We start from the raw sequence: 18,856 nt of genomic DNA, 5'->3' as shown, positions 1-18,856 counted from the left end.
AAGGTCTCTCTACCCAAACTTCGAATTCCTGGCTAAGTGGATGACGAAGTATCCACAGATTGCTTCATTTTTCGAAGCCAACCACGAGTCACACGTGATCGATTTCAGCACAATATTCAATATCTAAACCAGAAGATATAGCAAGTTTCATTGCACTGACTCAGGAGATTAATGATAGATGAGCACGATTAGATGAAGGAAGTTAGGTGTAGGAACGGTCTAAAGTCCCTTCTCACCGCTTTCCCCATTCGCCATGCTCTCCCTTGTCCCAGGCCTGCATGACAGGTCGAGGAATGTCAGATCCGGACGGCACTATAGAAATCAAAAATTAACTCAATGCTAACAGTCGGATAATCAGTAACTAGTGCTAACGGTCGGACTATAAATGAGTCCGTCCCTTCCAGACACCCCCGCAAACGATACCCGCGCGTACCTGTCAATGCAACCATTCCGCGGTGGGGCCCGATGTACCCCAATGTACTGGTCACCGCACCACGCCACAGCCTCGGAATCACGTCCTCAGGGTCGCTTATGATGGCCGAGCTAAGTCACAACTAATAGATTCACGGCGTTCTCCTTTTTTCCTCTTCCTCTCCCCCCTAATACTACTACGGTGCTGGGAGCATGGTAGACACTCTACCATGAACCCATCTATTTCCCCCGAGTCCGAGTCGGCCGGCACGCGACCTGTCTACAGGGTCTACAAACGTCGCTTCTGGGGGCTAGCTCAGCTGGTGCTGCTGAATATCGTCGTCAGTTGGGATGTAAGACAGCTCCTCCCACGGTAACTGCGCATTCTGACATCCGCCAAACAGTGGCTCACCTTCTCCTCCATCTCCACCACCGCCGCGCAGTACTTCGATGTCTCCGAGAGCGCCATCAACTGGATGAGCACGGGCTTCCTGTTCGCCTTCTGCGCCGCCAGCCCGTAAGTACCTATCGCATCGCGTCCTAGAGCAGTGCGCAGATCACTTCTGCCATGCCCTAATCTGATCCAATCGCGATCGATTCGACTGTCCTCGACTGCGCTGATACAGAGCTCAATCCTCCATAGATTCGTCATCTGGATCCTCAACAAAGGCGGCCCCAAACCCGCCATCATCACCACCGCCACGCTCCTGCTGGTCGGCAACTGGCTGCGCTATGCCGGCACCAGAGCCAACGGCGGCATCTTCGGCCTCGCCATGTTCGGGCAGATCCTCATCGGCCTGGCGCAGCCGTTCTGTCTCTGCGCGCCGACGCGATACAGCGACCTGTGGTTCTCGGATCGGGGCCGCACCAGCGCAACGGCGCTGGCTAGTCTGGCGAATCCCTTGGGCGCAGCGCTGGGGCAGTTGATTGATTCGGCGTGGGCGACGAAACCGTCTGAGATCCCGAACATGGTGTTGTATATCTCTGTCATTGTCAGTGATATCTCCTCCCTGCGCAGCAACAATTGATCATCAGTACTGACCCTCTCCACAGTCAAGCGTCGCATCGATCCCATCCTTCTTCCTCCCCGCCGCACCACCCACACCCCCCAGCGCCGCCTCCGCCATCCCACGCTCGCCGCTCATCCCCGCAGTGCGCCAACTTCTCGGCACGCTCGAGTTCTGGCTCATCCTAATCGCCTTCTCCGTCTACGTGGGATTCTTCAACAGCGTATCCTCGCTTCTGAACCAAATCCTCAGCCCGCACGGGTTCAGCGAGACTGAAGCCGGGATCGCAGGCGGGATCCTGATCGTAGTCGGCCTGGTAGTGGCAGCGATCGTCTCGCCGCTAACAGACCGGTACAAACACTACCTCGGCACCACCCGCGTGCTGGTCCCCATCGTCGCGGCCTCGTATATCGGGCTGGTCTTTGCCCCCGGCAGCTCCGCGGGCATTGCGCCGTCGTACGTCGTGATGGCGATCATGGGAGCGTCCTCGTTTGCCCTGTTGCCCGTTGTGCTGGAGTATCTCGTGGAGATCACATACCCCTTCTCACCGGAGATCGGGAGCACCATCTGCTGGACCGGCGGGCAGTTGCTCGGCGCGTGCTTTATTCTGATCCAGGACGCGCTCAAGGCGGATGCCTTTGCGCATCCTCCGTTCAATATGCGCAATGCGCTCATTTTCTCCGCCGTTGTCGCTGTTGTTGCTGCGCCGCCACCCATGGTGATTGGATTGTTTGGGCGTGTGGTGACGCGCCGCCGGTGGGATATCGATCGTGGTGTCGAGGCGCGGGATCCGGACACCGTGGATGCGGACGGTCCCGGGCGAGATAGAGGCGCTGACAAAGCCGCCTCAGAGGAGATTGGCGTGGTTCATTCGTCTCCCTCACAGACAGAGACTGCTCTGTGACGAGCAGTCCATTCCTTTCCGCACGACCTGTTCGGGGCATTTGAACATACCGCCCGTTCGACCAGAGGATGATGCCTGCTTTATAGGCCATGCCGGGCTGATGGCAATTCTATATGTTGTCGGCAACTTTTCCCCTGTGTTGGACACTCTGCTCAGCTCAGCTCACTCTACGTCCCCCTGTTTTCGTATCAATACCCCCCACTTGTTTGCTTGCTTTTTTTGTGACCTCAGGCACTTGTTTCAGGTGTCTATGTCTGTTCATATTGTTTGATTGTGTATATTTGGTCATCTATCTGGACATACTTACGATGATATGTTTGTTGTACATGGGGCCATTGGACATGTTGATAAAGCTACACATCCAGACGTATTAGGCAATTCTGTCCCATCAGCAGTATCCACCTCCAATTACTCTATAGATAAACCACATGGTCTAAACAGATGACATTCGCTGTCAAAAAAGACAACACTTGGTAGTAACACTAAATAAAGACCAGCTATCTGTACAAGCAAGACAGACCGGAGAAAGCGGGAGGGCAGCAGACAGGCGGTCTATTATATCATTTTTCTTTCTCTCTCTCCCATCTCCCATCTCCCGGTCTGTCTTGAAAACAAAACACAATATGCAAAACACACACGAGGAGTGACCACACAAGACCAATGTGTCAACCCAGGACTTTGATGATGATGACGGCGGCAGGCTGTGCTGTCGGACAGACAGACAGCCATCAGATAAGTGGGGGATTCGGGCGTTCCCCGAAGAAAGTAAACGCGGAGCAAGTCGTTTACTTGAGCTCGCGCCAGAGCTTGGGGGCGGCACAGGCGGTCGCGCAGTGGGTGAGGTGGAAGACTATCAATCAAGTCAAGTCATATTAGCATTTGGGTCCGGGTGGATTGGGTGAGGGAGTTTCCGGTGGACATACACTCCTCAACACAGTCCTCCTTGGGACCCTTCTGGTCCTCGTCCTCCTCCTGGCGGGTGACGCGCTCGACGCACTCGTCGAAGTGGTGCTTGTACGGGGCGCACTGAGCGGAGTGAGCGCAGTCTGTACAAGGAACGAGTCAAGTCAGCAACTGGGTCATGTCTGATCGATGGGTAGGAGTAGGTATGCCATTGGCGCGAGCGTTGGGTCATGGTGGTGCGGATGCAGGAGATTGAGATTGAGCTGACGCCATCCCAATTCCTGCAACCCATCCCACACCACAGGAGCGACAATAGCATCCCGAGGATAATCCAATTGACAATATGGAGGAAACTTACCCTCTTCAAGCTTAGGCTTGATGTCCTCCGGCTCCTCTTCCTCCTCTTCCTCCTCTTCCTCCTCCTCCTCACCCTCCTCCTCGGCCTCATCATCACCGCCCTCAGTCTCCTCGGACTCCTCAGACTCCTCAGAGGACTCCTCGGGGGTATCCTCCGCCTGCTCGGAGCTGTCGTCAGCAGCAGCAGAAGCGTCGTCGCTCTTGTCGGAAGACGCGGCTTCGTCGGAGCTGGATTCGGTGTCCTGAGCCGGTGCCTCAGCCTGGGCCTCGGCGAAGCCCAGGGTGGAGACGACGTCAGAGAAAAAGTCGGCGAGACCCATTGCGGTAAATGCGGGTGTCAATTGGGTGGTGTGGTGCGTGGGAATGGAGGTGGGAGGGTAGGGGTTGAGAGTGAGGATTGAAGTGGTTGCAAAATCGGGACGAGTCGGCGTTGCTAATTGTGGCGCACGTGATTGGCTGGCTGCTACAACGGGCACTGGAAGTGGACGCAGATGTTTTTTACTCGTTCTATTTACTGAGGAAATATTATTATGATAGAAATAGAATAGAAAAAAAAAGAAATAGTTTTTTTCTAGACTTTCCAGAACTCACGGGAAAGAGACACGAACTCCTGGGGTTGCTTCTAAATAATACTAATGCCATGGTAACCGCTTCCGGATCGCTAGCTAAAAATGGAGATAGATGATACTGTACATAGAGACCAGAACAAAAGGTGTAGACCAGCCATTCAACCACTGCGTCGTAGCCGCTCCTCCAGCTCATGAGCTACGCTCTGCGACTGCACTTCCTCGTAGCATGGCGGGGGCTCGGAGGGTTCAGGCGACACTTCCGACGGTCTGCGTCCAGCACTCTGCGACTCTGCCGGCGGAGGCGGAGGCGGCGGCTCACGCGGAGCCGAGTAGTGGTTCCTGGTATGTTGCGGAGCATCGTAAGCCGGCAGCTCGTCCAAGTGAACAGCCGTCAGATCCACGCCGCGGACACCGCGGGCCCCGTCATCGGTGTTCTCAACGGCCTGCGCAAGACGCTCCTTGATGCGCTCAAAGTTGGTATGGAAGTCAAAGGCGCCCCCTTCTTTGTAGGTCACTTTCAGCTGCACGGCTGGCAGGTTCGGCGAGATGCCTCCGCCCGATACGGGCTGCACCAGGGCTGTCCATACGTTGGGACCGAAGAAGGGCGCGGAGACGTGCGAGTCGCGGACGTTGAGCAGAGGGGAGGAGAAGGACTGGAAGTCTTTGGTTGGTTGAGCGGGGAGGTAGACGACCTGGATTGGGTTGGGGTTGTTAGTTAGGGAGTGGCGGGGGTGGGATAGGAACGGACTCTTTGGTTGGTGAGGTGGATACAGCCGGCGCTGCTTTGGACGGAAAGGGTTTCTTTGCCTTTGTAGGCGCTGGGCGGGGATAGAGCCAGGCTGGTGCGCGGGGGGGAAGAGTAGACCAGGCGTTCGTTGGGCAGGCGGACGAAACCTTCGCTGTCATGGAGCATCACCCAGCTAACGGGGTTAGTAAGGAGGGGAAAGCAGAAGCAGCAGATGGGAAGGGCGTACGTACTTGATAGACATGGTGAGATGATAGAAGCAGAAAGTATAAGTGAGAGAGAGCTTGGAGGAAGAGAGGTCTAGACAAGTTGCGGGGCAGCCGGAGATAAGTAGTACTTCGGTGCAGTTATCATTCCCTCGTATTTTCATGTACCTTGGACCCTCGCCCGATCAGCCTCAACTCTGCAGTGATCATTACTCCGCTGTCGATCATCCCAACAAAACAAAAGCAAGAAGTCGGGGAATGTTGGGATGGTTTTTTTTTACAACCTTATTTATTATGGAGGGTCTATATGAAAGTATTGAAAAACATTACCTGTAATTCGTTACCTAGAAGCGGCGGGAGTTCCTAAGTAGCTAGGTCCACGGTCTGTGCCCTGCCGGATTCGACGGATTCAGTTCCCCTCAACTTTCTACACTCTTTCACTTTTCCTCCCTACTCCTCTCTCTCCCCCATGGTCGCGTGACACTGAACTCCCACAGGTGAGCTCATAGTCCTTTTATTCGATTTTATTCTACACCTGCTGACTCCCTCCCTCCCTGCAGACACTGCCCATGTCGAGCTCCTCCGCACCCACTACACGCGCCCCATAGCTTTCCTCCCCCTCCCCATCCAACGGCGCCATGGGCACGAAAGGCCCATACATCCCGCCCCTCGTCGGGTGGCTGTACGATCTGGTGCTCTGGACCTTCTCCGTGCTCATTGATCTCTTCTTCCGCGAGGTCCATCCACGCGGGTCCTGGAAGATTCCGCGACGCGGCCCAATCATCCTGGTCGCTGCCCCTCATGCAAACCAGGTGCGTGACATTACTCTGGTCCTGAAACTCTCACTAACAGCATCGCTCTCCAGTTCGTCGACTCGCTCGTTTTGATGCGCGTCATCCGCAGCGAAGCCCACCGCCGCATATCATGGCTGATCGCCGAAAAATCCTTCCGACGCAAGTTTATCGGGTTCCTGGCGAGAATGATTGGGACGCTACCCGTGGCGAGAGCAATGGACAATCTGAAACCTGGGGCCGGCACGGTCTATCTGCCCGATCCGGTCAACGAGCCCACTCTGCTGCGCGGAGTCGGCACCAATTTCGAAGGACCGGGGTTTGAAGTGGAAGGGACGATTGCGCTGCCGACGATCAATGGGACGTCGCACAGTACGGCAATCGCGGAGATTCGGGGGCCCGAGGAACTGGTGCTCAAGAAACCCTTTAAGCACCGGGATGCGTTGTTCCAGTTGACGGGGCGGGAGGACATTGACGACGACGGGAAGTTCACTGGGGATGGATCGGAGCAGGACCGCTCGGCGTTCAAGGGCTCCAAGTTCAAGGTTGCGCCGCATGTGGATCAAACGGCGGTCTATAAGGCGGTCTTTGCGAGACTGAATGCCGGGGGCTGTGTGGGCATCTTTCCCGAAGGTGGTAGTCATGACCGCACATCTCTGCTGCCGCTCAAAGGTGAGCGAACTGTTTCTAAAATGTGGTGAATAACCAATACTAATATAAAATCTAGCGGGTGTGGCCTTGATGGCCCTGGGAACACTGGCAGATAATCCGGATTGTGGCCTGAAGATCGTGCCCTGCGGCATGAACTATTTCCATGCACACAAATTCCGATCGAGGGCGGTGATTGAGTTTGGCACCCCTCTCGAGGTGCCCAAAGAGCTGGTGAAGCAGTTCAAGGAGGGTGAGCGGCGAGAGTCGGTGGGCAAGCTGCTAGATATCATCTATCAAAGTCTGGTTGCCGTCACCGTCACCAGTCCCGACTATGAAACGCTCATGGTAAGACCTTGCATTTCTTGTCCAATGCTGCAGCTAACCTCTGGGTAGGTCATCCAAGCGGCCCGTCGGATGTACAACACCAAAGGGAAGAAGCTTCCTCTTCCAATGGTGGTCGAACTGAACCGCCGACTCGTCAGGGGCTATGAGCACTACAAGGAGGATCCGCGGATTGTGCACCTCCGAAGATCTATTGTGGAGTACAACAAGCAGCTCCGCATCCTCGGAATCCGGGATCATCAAGTTGCCTACGCCAAGTTCTCGATCATCCATGTCATTGCCATGTTGATCTACCGCTTGGGCCAGCTGGCTCTTCTCACCATTGGAACTCTGCCCGGTCTGCTCCTCTTCACCCCTGTCTTCATCGCCACCAAATACCTGTCGATCAAAAAGTCCAAGGAAGCGCTAGCTGCCTCCACAGTCAAACTACAAGGCCGGGATGTGATGGCCACATGGAAGCTATTGATTGCCCTGGCCTTCGCACCGGCCGTGTACGCATCCTACACCGCAGCCTTCACCTACTGGACGTACTACAACCGCATCCGAGGCTTGATTCCAGAATGGGTACCACTCTGGTTGGTAGTGTTGATCGGCATGGCCCTATTCCCCACAATCACGTTTGCCGCCCTCCGGATCGGCGAGGTGGGCATGGACATTATCAAATCCCTACGCCCACTCCTCCTCTGCTTGAACCCCTCATCTGCCAATACCCTGGTGAAGCTCCGCGCGAGACGGGTAGCCCTAACCCAGCTCGTAACGGAAGCCATCAACACGATGGGCCCAGAACTCTTCCCAGACTTCGACGCCGCGCGAATCGTCTCCGACCCATTCTCGAAAGTCAACCGAGAAGACAGCGAAATCCCCGCCATCCACGCCCGCGGCGAGTACGACGAGAACGACACCGTGCCGTTCCGGTCCCAAGAACCCCTCCCCCGCAACGAATCCTTCTACAACCTCGCCAACATCGGCTTCTTCTCCACAAGACCTCCGAGCCGAGACCGTAGCCGCAGCAGTTCCGCAGGGCCCAGACCAGGCTCGCGGCATCAGTTGAAACCGCTCAGTCCCCTCACGCCCAAGGATGGGCCCAAGGATCCCCTGGAGCATGTCAATTCACGCATTCGCGACGCTATGCGTGAGCGTGGCCAGCGCCGTCGCCGATCAGAGGATGGCTCTTGGGATATGGCGAGCTCAGGGCCGGGGACGCCGGAGAGTGAAGGCGAGCGGAAGGATCTATAGACTATAGTTGGCCTATACTGTGGTGCTGGTGCTTCTTGTATGTAGTTATTGCTGTGTTTTTTGTCCCCTTTGCTCACATAGCTGTAATGAGAGATATCCCATGTTTTCCTTTTTGGTTATCACCGTTACACCGTTTCCCTGTCTTGTCTTTTCCCGTCTATACAACACGTTTTATGTACATGAAGTTTGTTACTTACTATTCAAGTCGAGCGCTAAAATTATCATAAGCGTGTCCCAAAATGTTCTCTGGAGTAACCGAGGTCGGCATGACTATGGGTTGTTCTTTGCGGCTGATGATCCCGCATTTGCCACTTCCGGGGTTGTGCTCAGACCGTTGGACATGCAGGGGCTAGAAGGCGTAAACATAAAAAAAAAAAAAAGGACACTTGCCAGTCAGAAAAGTTCAGCCTTGGATTTCTGGTGGTTGTCTCCAAACTGACCACGTCAGCCCGTTGTCGTCGTACACCCGCACGAGACACAACAAGCTTCCGCCTTTCGTCTCTCTCTCCCTCTCTCTTCCCATCGCTCGTTCTCTCTCAGCCCATCCACCCTCCGAGGGGCGAGCCGCTTGTCTGCACACATCCAACACCTCCACGCTCACCATGGCGGGCTCAATGCACCTGTCACGACTCCGGAACTGGTTCCTCGCCTCGCCGCCCATCGAGTTCGCCATCTCCAACCTCAAAGCGCTGCTCATCGGCGCCCTGCGCCAGGGTCCCATCCCGAAACATGTGGCCTTTGTCATGGACGGGAATCGACGGTTTGCGCGATCGCACGGAATCGAGACGGTGGAGGGTCATAATCTGGGATTTGAGGCGCTGGCAAGGGTATGGTCCCGGAAAAGCTTTGCTATCCCCGGTTGTGTGGCTTGCGTTGGTGACTGACATTACTCTCTGATGACCACAGATCCTCGAAGTCTGCTACAAGAGCGGAGTCAAAGTCGTGACGATCTACGCGTTCAGCATCGAGAATTTCAAGCGGTCCAAGTTCGAGGTTGATGCGCTGATGGAGATGGCCAAGGTGAAGCTGTCGGAGATGGCCCAGCATGGCGATCTGCTCGATCGGTACGGTGCGAGGATCCGCGTTCTGGGCCGGCTCGAGCTGCTCAAGCCTGATGTCCTGGCGGCTGTCAACAAGGCCGTCGAGATGACTAGTCGCAACGGTGACCGCGTCCTCAATATCTGCTTCCCCTATACCTCCCGCGACGAGATCACCGGTGCCATTCGCGATACGGTGGAGGATTACAGCACGCCGCTGTGGTCTGCGAAACCGGCTGGCGTTGCGGCGCGCGCGCTTTTCTCGGAATCGCATATTGCGTTAAATATCCGCGCGCAGACAACGGGGTCGGGCAAGACCCATGATTCGCATAGTGACACCGGGTCGACCTCAGAGTCTTCGACCCAGGAGGAGGATCCGATCCTGCGAAATGACCATTCCCAACGGGTCTACGAGTCCGAGTCCTCCTTTTCGTCCTCTACAACCCTGCACTTAGGGGGCCAGCAAGAGGGCCAGCATCAACAACAATCCAACAAAAACACATCACAAGCCAACTATTCCTCCTCCGAAGCAGAAAACCCCGTCTATCTGTCCCCCGAGACCATCACACGCCAAACCCTCTCCGACCACATGCTGACCAAGGGCACTCCACCACTGGACATGCTGATTCGCACATCGGGCGTGGAGCGACTCAGCGACTTTATGCTCTGGCAATGCCACGACAACACGGAGATCGTGTTTCTGGAGGTAATGTGGCCCGAGTTCGACCTATGGCATTTCCTGCCCGTCATGCTGGCCTGGCAACGGCGCATTGCCAAGTCTCGTAAGAACCCGGACGCCGAGGGCAACTTTGCCGGCGATAGTCCAGAGTCGACGAGTGAGGAGGATGCGGATGCAGTTCTGTTGCGGCAGGCGAAGGTCAAGGCAGTTTAGTCGCGTCTCTCTGTACCATGTCTATCTATCTTTGTTATCATTAGCATTCAGTGGAGTTTTTGTGGTGTTCGAGGCTAGTTATAGCCCTCGACTGATTCTATCCTCCGACGATATCCCAAGCGTTCAATAATAGCTATTGTAGATCGGATTACATACGGTTTGAACCCCGATACCGGCCGTGATGACTCACTCACCCACCGCACACGGCGGGGCAGAAAAGAATGCGGGATGAACTGAACTGGACAGAACATCTTCTTCCATTATTATCTTCAATCGTTATTCACAATGGCTCCGATTGCTGGTTCCAAGGTTCTGCTGCTGGGCTCGGGTTTCGGTATGCTCTGACTGCCCCAATTGACTGGTCCACATCGGTATATACTAACTGCTCGCAGTCACCAAGCCCACCGTCGAGGTTCTGAGCAAGTCCGACGTCCAGGTTACCGTGGCCTGCCGAACCCTCGAGAGCGCCCAGAAGCTGTGCGAGGGCTTCAAGAACACCAAGGCCATTTCCCTGGATGTTTCCGACGACGCCGCTCTCGACGCGGCCTTGTCCCAGAATGATCTGGCGATTTCCTTGATCCCCTACACCTTCCACGCTTTGGTCATCAAGTCGGCCATTCGTACTAAGAAGCATGTGGTCACAACCTCATATGCCAGCCCGGCGATGATGGAATTGGACGAGGAGTGTAAGAAGGCCGGCATTACGGTGATGAACGAGATTGGTCTGGACCCTGGCCTCGACCACCTGTACGCCGTCAAGACCATCTCGGAGGTTCACGCCGCCGGCGGCAAGATCACGGGCTTCGTGTCCTACTGCGGTGGTCTCCCTGCCCCCGAGTGCTCGGACAACCCGCTCGGCTACAAATTCTCGTGGTCCAGCCGCGGCGTGCTCCTTGCCCTGCGCAACGCCGCGAAGATCTACCAGGACGGCAAGCTCGTCAGCATCGACGGTCCGGATCTCATGGCGACCGCCAAGCCATACTTCATCTATCCCGGATTCGCCTTCGTCGGGTACCCGAACCGCGACTCGACTCCCTTCCGGGAGAAGTACGATATCCCCGAGGCTCAGACTGTCATCCGCGGCACGCTGCGCTACCAGGGTTTCCCCGAGATGATCAAGGTGCTCGTCGACACTGGCTTCCTCAGCGACGAAGCCAACCCCGTCTTCGACAAGCCCATCGCCTGGAAGGAGGCGACCAAGGCCCTCCTCGGCGCCACCTCCGCCAGCGAGCAAGATCTGCAGTGGGCCGTGGCCTCCAAGACGGCCTTCCCCGGCAACGACGAGCGCAACCGCCTCCTCGCCGGTCTGCGCTGGATCGGCCTCTTCTCCGACGAGCCGATCAACCCGCGCGGCAACCCGCTCGACACCCTCTGCGCTACCCTCGAGAAGAAGATGCAGTACGGTCCCGAGGAGCGCGATCTCGTCATGCTGCAGCACAAGTTCGAGATCGAGCACAAGGATGGCTCGAAGGAGACTCGCACTTCGACCCTCTGCGACTACGGTAACCCGGCTGGGTACTCGGCGATGGCTCGTCTTGTTGGTATTCCTTGCGGTGTGGCTGTGCAGCAGGTTCTGGATGGGACTATCTCCAAGAAGGGTGTCCTTGCGCCTATGACTATGGACATCTGTGCTCCTCTCATCAAGACTCTGAAGGAGGAGTATGGCATTGAGCTGATTGAGCGCACTCTGTAAGTGTCAAAAAAAAAAGCATCCATAGAATAGGAAATAGTGATATACAAAAGAGAAATTGAGTCACAAAGATCACTTTTACCTGTAGACCACCTTGTATATTACGCAGACCGGGCTGGGCAAGGCCACCAAGCGGCATCGCTACGTGTGGAAGATAGGTATCTAACTATACTTCTTGAAACATTCTTTCTTCTTGTCTTCATTATCATAAATCACTTTCCTCTATCGTAGCAGCACTGGACCCGTGACTCGGTCCAATGAAGGTTATTGTTATTGCAAACAGGCCAACCAACAATTGCATAGGAAAACAAAAAAAAAAAAAATAGAACTCCGGCCAGAAACCAGGCAAAGAGCCGGAGTATGTGCATGAGGGTACGTGTGCGTGGTTGCTATAAGTCTTTCTTTCCTCCCAGGGAAAGTGACAGCAAGATGGGGAGGATGTCGATCTCTTCGACATATGGGTGAGGGGAGGGAATGTGTGTAGCGGAGTCGGTCTAAATACTCTTATGAAGTGAAAGAAAAGACACCAAGTCATGCAGCCAGGAAAAGCGCGCGGAGTCGATCAGAGAATAGTGCCAAACCTATACCAAGGAAGAGAACGACAAACGTTAGCAACGAGGACCAAGAAGAGAAACTTGATGATGAAGTGGATCTGGAAGAAGATAAGGCTCGTATTGGCAAAGAGCCGGATGGAACATATGCAGGGGAGGGAAGGGAGACGTACCCAAAGGTCTGCTTCATGCTGCGGACATAGTACATGTCCCAGTTCTGCTTCGTGACATCCTCCTGGCCCACGGGGACGCCAGACCAAGTGACGCGCATCTGGGTGACGCCATCGACATCGTTTTGATCAAAGTGAATCTCCAAGGTACTGAAGTGGTCGGCAGGCCACTGCGCCAGACGCCACTTCTGCACCAGGTGCTTGGGGGGCTCCAGCTTGACGAACTCGCCGGTGACGTTTCCGTCAAAGATCGCGAACTTGCCGCCGGCCTTGGCGCCCTCGAACTGGCGCGGCGGGCTCCGCGTGAACGCGGCAATGCGCTGCGGGTCCGTGAAAGTGTTGTACAGCTCCTCGGCGGTGGTGCGGAACTCGTCGGACGCCGTCACGGTGGTGGTGTTGACGACGGCTTTGCCCGTGGTCGAGGTGGTTGTCTGGCCCGTGCTGCCAGCGGACTCCTTGGTGGTCTGCGGGTGGACCTTTGCCGGGGCGAACCCGCTGGATGGGTTGACGCCGGGAGCGTGCTGCAGGTCCTTGCCGTGCTCGGTGATCAGGGCTGGGCCGAATTTGGCCAGCGCCTGGCGCAGCTGGGGCAGGATTGCGGAGCGCACCAGGTCCTTGACTGGCTGCTTGGAGGCGGCGTCGGCGTGGTTCTCGATCTCGAACTTATCTTCACGTCAAAAATAATCCGGCGAGAGGATGTTAGGGGGGGAAACATACGACAAACTCATCTTCCTCGGTGTCGTGGGCTACCTCGGGGATGCTAATCGAGCCGGTCACCTCTTCGGCATCGGTGGTCTTGCCTATTGGAATACCTTATTTTAGCTGCCTTGAAAGAGACCACATAAAAAAAAACAACATTGAAATTTGAATCTACAAACCTGAATATTCTAGTTGCAACTTGACGTCGAACAGGGTGATGACCTTGCCCTTGCGCTGGCTGACATCTACGTCGCCATCCATCGACACCACACGCTCTACTTTGGCCGTCACGCCTCCCTCCTCGGCTGTGATGCAGCACAGGTTCTGCTGCAGGTAGTTCTTGGCCCAGCCCGAGGCATCCTTGTTCACCCAGTGCCAGTTGTTGGGGTTGTGAAGAACCATGATGATATGATGGGGAAGTTTGTCCTCCGTTGGCTAATTCGGCCGGGTGCCCAGCTAAATTTCTATAAATCACACAAATCACGGGTTAGCGATGGTGTTTTTTTTTTGGATGTTTTCTCGGCAACCAAAAAAATTAAAGTGGAATTCAAGCGAATGCCACCAGGATCAGGACCAGAAGCGTATTTCCGGACGTAAACTATTCAGCAGTGAAGACGGAGCGAATCCATCATTCTCAGACTGGTGCCAGCTGGTATTTCATCATCTGGGGCAGGCAATCGACGGAGGATTGCCGGGAGGGATTGTGCGTGTAGGGGAGGGAGAGCAAAGAACCAAACTGAGAGTACTTACAAAATTCAAGTTAGTTGAAGAAAGAAAGTCGGGTCAATTGGAAGGAAAGGGGGGGGGAGAATGCCCTGGAGGGGAGAAGAGAGAGACAGAGAGAAAGAAAGAGAAGGTGATCCGCCACGGAAGACTCTAGAAAGACGGTCACGTGCCATGACCTATGCTCTCCTTAGGTACAACCGGGATGGCGGCGGATTGGCTGACGAATACTGGGGATTCCGGCAGGGGTCCGATTAGGGCTCGAACTAGACAGCAACGGGATTTCACAGCTTGCAGCCATGTGCGGACCAGTCTGACTATGGGTTGGCCGATACAGAATCAGTGATACTATTTAGACCGTCGTGGATGTTGATCAAGTTGGTTTCATAAAGAGGATGATGATAAAACTAACTCCACACTCAACCGGCATCCATGATGAAGGGGAGTCGGTGAAGGTTTTTGCCATCCACCATTCGCGTTCCAACACCTGTGATTGATCTGGGAAACCCTAAAGAAGGAAACGAACGTGGTGGGATATCATAGCGTCAAAAGGAAACAAATTAAAGGCATGTCGGCATAACAATCGCAGCTACTCCTGCTCCAACTGCTCCATATCCTCCCATCCATCCTCCACCACCAGTTGTTCCCGGACGCGCTCTCGCAGCCCTTGGATCTGGCTGCCCAGCGCCTCCGCCCACTGTCCCTCCACAGTAGCAACTTTATCCTTGAGGTCGGTAGTGAGTGTCAGTTCTTCCTCCGAACTAGTCTCTTGCATCTCCCGCTGGACATCCTCAGCCGACTCGCCATGCTGATTGCGCTCTGCTTCCACGAGATTGCGATTCGCTCGCATGACAGCCGAGCGCACTTCATGCAGGAGACACAGTAGATTCGTCTGCGACTCGATGTATTGGTAGCTTGATTTCTCTGCATGGGACAGCAGCGAGTAGAGGTATTGTAGCGGATGGGCATGGTAGCTCGGGTTCTCCGCGTACTCGGTCGTGGGGATTTGAACCTGCAAGCCTCCCAGGCGCTCTGGCACCTGCTGCACCAGGGCAACAAGGGACGGAGCAATGTCCCAGAATGCAGAAAGCTGTACTTCCACGCCGCGCACGACGTTCTGTTCGATTGTATCCAGGAAGTACTCGAAGCGGTCAACGGCCGCGGTCTCGTACTCGACTTTTCGGTTGAGAGTGTCTCGAGAGAAAAACGCCTGCGTCTCACGCATTTTGTCTTCGTTGTTGTTTTGCTTGTACGGGAGTAGCGCAACGGCCTTGTACTTCTCGTCGCGGTCGCTGACCAGGTCAAATGCCTCGCGGTGGAGTTGTTCCCGGGCTTCGAACAGCCATTTCAGCTGCGTCAGTTTCTCCAGGAGCTCGGGCTTTTCGTCGCCTTCTCCTTGCGTCTGGTCCGGGGTCGCGTGCTGCGCATCATCGAATAGCTTGCTGCTGAGCTCGTTAATGCGGGCTGTCGCTCGGGCGATACGGTCCGTGAGGATCGTGTGCATAGGGTTGAGCACAACATCTTGATACATATCCAGCTGGCGCTTCTCCAGTTCGCGTTCGCGCTTGTGGTCCTCGGCAATCATGGCCGCCTCAGCCTCTGCAGCCTCTGCAAATGTGAGGCTGCCCGCCTGGATCTGACCCTGTATGTTTGACTTGAACTGGCGATGGCCATCCTTGACTTGATCCTGATGTTCCTGGACCATTTTCTCGACGTCGACCTGGTATCGCTGTCTGGTGGACTTGATTTCCGAGAGATCGGTGATCGAGCGCACTGTGCTTCGATAACTGACAAGATCTGGGTGGCTGTTGTTCACGGCGGGATGATGGCGTGGATATGGCGGAGGGAGAGTAACCAGGCGCGAGATGTCAAGCCTCTGGCTTCCAATCGGTCGTCCACTATAATTCCCGGGCTGCTGTTCATGCCAGCCAACTTTTTCAGGAGGATATTCGTCAGGCCCATAAGCAGCATTGTCGTGGCCCGTGTAATTTCCCCTTCCATCATCTGGTTTCGAGGGAGTCAATTCCGAGTCCCACTGCATAGCCTCGAGAGGCAAGCCCATGTACTTGGATTCACGTTTGGATCTCTGCATTTTTCTCTCGTTTCCTTCGTTGCTGCTAGAACCAGTCTTTGATTCCCACCAGCGACTAGGCGCGCGGCCCCTGGAGCTCATCTCGTCGTTGCTCATACTGACAATTGGAGACAAGCACGGCTGGTAGTTATTCCACCACGCTGATTCAGGCCGACCAGCTCGGTTGGGCGGGATGTCCAATACGGGCGTTGGCTTGGGAGGCTGGTGCGCAGGCGATGGTACTTCGAAGAGCTTTCTCCGCACCTCGTCGGTATTCACCGGCTCGGATTCCCAAGCTCTGGCATACCGCTGGCGTCGAATCTGGGACTCCACAAGAATGAATTCGGTGAAGATTTTTAGAGCCGTCGCTTCGTCTGAGGCATTGACCTCTTTCTCGACGGCGGCCTTGTATCGTTCCAACGCATCGCTCACAAAGCTAGTGTCTTGCATAATAATGGATTCTAATGATGAGGTTTGGTGCGGTGATTGTTGAGTGATAGGTCGACGAGGCGAAAGGGGCATCATCATCGAGACAGCATCATTGGGCAAATGCAGAATGTGAGAAACGGGGCGATCTTCGGCTCCTCGAGATGGCGCACGGAGACGCGGTTGTGCCTCTTTGGCGGAATTGAGAGGAGGCGTTGGTAGGGCTTTTGGAGGTAGTGCCTGAGGCGCTGCCTTCTGGTAAGACGACGATGAACCTTCGCCGCCTGGTGAAAAGGGAGGTGTATGCGCAAATGCAGCAGTCGGTCCTGCTGACCTCGGTTGCCCTTTGGGAGTAGAGTGGGACGACTGATCAGAGAACAGGCCTGTGGAGGATGCTCGAGACCGCGATTCAGTGTGCTGCCCTTCCGACCCGAGGCTGCGAGTGCTTAGCGGCGTGAATTTGGACGATGATTTCGGATGCCGAGTCTGATCAGGGCTTCCACTCGGCTCCGGGAGAACGAGATCACACGGTCTTATCTGATCGAGATTTTCCGACCACGGATTGCCGCTGGGGGATACGGCGCTTGATACGTCAATGCTTTGGGTTTGTCGGTGGCGCCGCTCAACGCGTCGTTCACGAATACCCTTGACGCTCGAGTCGCGGATTGCCGGGCTGCGGAAAAGACCACCACTACCAGGTGTCCGTTGAGACTGGTGTGCCGACTCGCTCGAGTCTGGGTGGTCTGTCTGCTCTGGCAGCTTAACAGCTCTTGAGGTGTCAATATACAAGGGCTCCTTGTCCCTTTCTGGTCGACTGTTGAGATACTCCTCATCCACCCAGTCGGCCGGCGTTGGCGGGATACTTCCCAATCCCATTCCTAACATCGGCGGTGCTCGAGCCCTGGCCCTCCCAGAAGGCTGTGGGGTTCTAGCAGATGACTCTGAGGAGCCGCTTACGCTGACCGACCTCGTCGTCGGCGGTGGTCCTGGGGGTGGTGGCGGCAGTGGCATCCCAAGCCCCCAACCACTGTTCGACGGAGACCCGTTTCTGGTCTGGCTTACGGATCGCGAAGAATCCGCACTGCTCACTACCGCACCAGCAGAGGCAGCTCTTCGAGACGCAGGGGGGCGTATTGCTGGGTCTTGTTGGCTCACTGGTCCCGTTGGAGCATGGATCCTTAATGATGGTGAATGTTGAGCCTGTTCATCCTGAGCAGTTGAGATTGGCTGTCGAGACATGTGACTGGGTGCAGCAAAATTGTAGGGCACACCCTGATACGCTTCGAGCCGACTATGAGAGATTGATCTATTACTTCCTTGCGGAGGTGGCGGAGGCAATGATTGACGATGGGAGTCGACATCGTTCATTTGAACCATTGACAGTGGACGAGGCCGGGGAGCGGAACGCCGTGGATAGTCCGGCGACAACTCGAAATTGGATTCTCTCAATTGATTCTGCGCCGGCGGTGCTGCCGGAGAGGATGTTGTGAAGCTGGGTTGCCCGTAGGAATCCTGTGACATTCGGTTTCGGTTGCCTGGGGGTGAGTACGGCGGAGGAGGGGGCGATAATGACATCTCTATGGTGATTCTATTAGACTCCAGGTTTATTGTATGTATGCGAGCGTGGGAAAGACGGACCTGTGTGAGTATGCTGCTGTGGCACTATGCGCACCATGTTGTTCATGGGGGGATATGCACCCTGTGCCGAATTACTACCCACAGGCCCCCAGTCCCGAGGATTATAGGGAACATTGTATCCCGCCGCGTGTCGGGAAGACATTGAAGACGATGATGGGGACCTAACGTTTGCGGGCGATGAAACGCTGGGCGACTGGCCTTGCATGAGCGTGAAAGGGCTGGAGAGAGAGGTCGACGACGAGGGGGTCGGGAGGGCACTTTGGCCCTGGAATTGAGAGCCACTCAATGCCGTCGTCAATAAAGGTGGCTGGACAGCGTATTCTCGACGATTCGGCGACGGCTGCGTACTAGGGCCGGCAGCTGTCAACGACCAGCCGTGGGAGTGTTGGGAGTTCAACGGCTGCTCGTCGCCTGCATGATTTGAAGCCAGCCAGCTAGATACAGTAATAGGTAGGCCATCAGTACGGTTAGATTGTGAGTCCAGAAGAATGGGTCAGCACACCTATTCATGTTGAGTGCATCCCTCAGGAGGCCGTGCAAGCCGAGGCCATGGTTGCCGCTGGGGAAGCCAAAAAAGAAGAATCCCGACAGCAAAAAGCAGCGCAGAGAAAGAAAGGGAAAAAAGAGCTATTGGTAATCTCCGAATAATACGAGAGACACGGCACGGGTTTCTATTCTTCGCATCAGCTCTTGGCGCACGCGGCGCGCGGAGAGCAAGCCTGTACTTGGAAAAGGGAAGTTAACCCGAACGGGGTGTAGGGCGAGTTAGTGGGGGGCTCAAATGGAGATAGGAATACAACCACATGTCCATTTGAGGGGTTCTGCGCAGCTATATTT

The 18,856-nt window shown here is 55.3% G+C and overlaps 8 protein-coding genes across 8 annotated transcripts; 4 read left to right on the top strand and 4 right to left on the bottom strand.

Moving 5' to 3' along the window:
- Nucleotides 1-641: 641 nt before the first annotated feature.
- On the top strand, nt 642-2,322 carry PFLUO_LOCUS9014 (uncharacterized protein; the record flags this gene model as incomplete). The annotated part of the gene is made up of 4 exons (XM_073786797.1): nt 642-764; nt 816-928; nt 1,055-1,403; nt 1,465-2,322. 4 exons carry the CDS (start codon nt 642-644, stop codon nt 2,320-2,322), a joined length of 1,443 nt encoding a protein of 480 aa, XP_073643017.1.
- Nucleotides 2,323-3,107: 785 nt separating this feature from the next.
- On the bottom strand, nt 3,108-3,902 carry PFLUO_LOCUS9013 (ubiquinol--cytochrome-c reductase subunit 6; the record flags this gene model as incomplete). The annotated part of the gene is made up of 3 exons (XM_073786796.1): nt 3,108-3,172; nt 3,246-3,368; nt 3,584-3,902. 3 exons carry the CDS (start codon nt 3,900-3,902, stop codon nt 3,108-3,110), a joined length of 507 nt encoding a protein of 168 aa, XP_073643016.1.
- Nucleotides 3,903-4,309: 407 nt separating this feature from the next.
- Nucleotides 4,310-5,140, bottom strand: PFLUO_LOCUS9012 (uncharacterized protein; the record flags this gene model as incomplete). The annotated part of the gene is made up of 3 exons (XM_073786795.1): nt 4,310-4,843; nt 4,900-5,071; nt 5,130-5,140. 3 exons carry the CDS (start codon nt 5,138-5,140, stop codon nt 4,310-4,312), a joined length of 717 nt encoding a protein of 238 aa, XP_073643015.1.
- Nucleotides 5,141-5,740: 600 nt separating this feature from the next.
- Nucleotides 5,741-8,122, top strand: PFLUO_LOCUS9011 (Glycerol-3-phosphate/dihydroxyacetone phosphate acyltransferase; the record flags this gene model as incomplete). Its single annotated transcript, XM_073786794.1, has 4 exons — nt 5,741-5,914; nt 5,968-6,565; nt 6,621-6,889; nt 6,938-8,122. 4 exons carry the CDS (start codon nt 5,741-5,743, stop codon nt 8,120-8,122), a joined length of 2,226 nt encoding a protein of 741 aa, XP_073643014.1.
- A 602-nt stretch (nt 8,123-8,724) lies between these two features.
- Nucleotides 8,725-10,051, top strand: PFLUO_LOCUS9010 (cis-prenyltransferase; the record flags this gene model as incomplete). Its single annotated transcript, XM_073786793.1, has 2 exons — nt 8,725-8,949; nt 9,029-10,051. 2 exons carry the CDS (start codon nt 8,725-8,727, stop codon nt 10,049-10,051), a joined length of 1,248 nt encoding a protein of 415 aa, XP_073643013.1.
- A 285-nt stretch (nt 10,052-10,336) lies between these two features.
- On the top strand, nt 10,337-11,744 carry PFLUO_LOCUS9009 (the record flags this gene model as incomplete). Its single annotated transcript, XM_073786792.1, has 2 exons — nt 10,337-10,385; nt 10,444-11,744. 2 exons carry the CDS (start codon nt 10,337-10,339, stop codon nt 11,742-11,744), a joined length of 1,350 nt encoding a protein of 449 aa, XP_073643012.1.
- A 559-nt stretch (nt 11,745-12,303) lies between these two features.
- On the bottom strand, nt 12,304-13,563 carry PFLUO_LOCUS9008 (Co-chaperone; the record flags this gene model as incomplete). Its single annotated transcript, XM_073786791.1, has 4 exons — nt 12,304-12,322; nt 12,466-13,124; nt 13,180-13,262; nt 13,341-13,563. The coding sequence occupies 4 exons, from the start codon at nt 13,561-13,563 to the stop codon at nt 12,304-12,306; spliced, it is 984 nt and encodes a 327-aa protein (XP_073643011.1).
- Nucleotides 13,564-14,473: 910 nt separating this feature from the next.
- On the bottom strand, nt 14,474-17,266 carry PFLUO_LOCUS9007 (uncharacterized protein; the record flags this gene model as incomplete). The annotated part of the gene is made up of 1 exon (XM_073786790.1): nt 14,474-17,266. The coding sequence occupies one exon, from the start codon at nt 17,264-17,266 to the stop codon at nt 14,474-14,476; it is 2,793 nt and encodes a 930-aa protein (XP_073643010.1).
- Between the last annotated feature and the right edge of the window lie 1,590 nt (nt 17,267-18,856).

Source organism: Penicillium psychrofluorescens (assembly GCF_964197705.1).
Source record: "Penicillium psychrofluorescens genome assembly, chromosome: 6".
In the NCBI taxonomy this organism is placed as follows: domain Eukaryota; kingdom Fungi; phylum Ascomycota; class Eurotiomycetes; order Eurotiales; family Aspergillaceae; genus Penicillium; species Penicillium psychrofluorescens.
The sequence above is the reverse complement of the archived record's forward strand: the minus strand, read 5'-3'. Positions and strand labels throughout refer to the sequence as shown.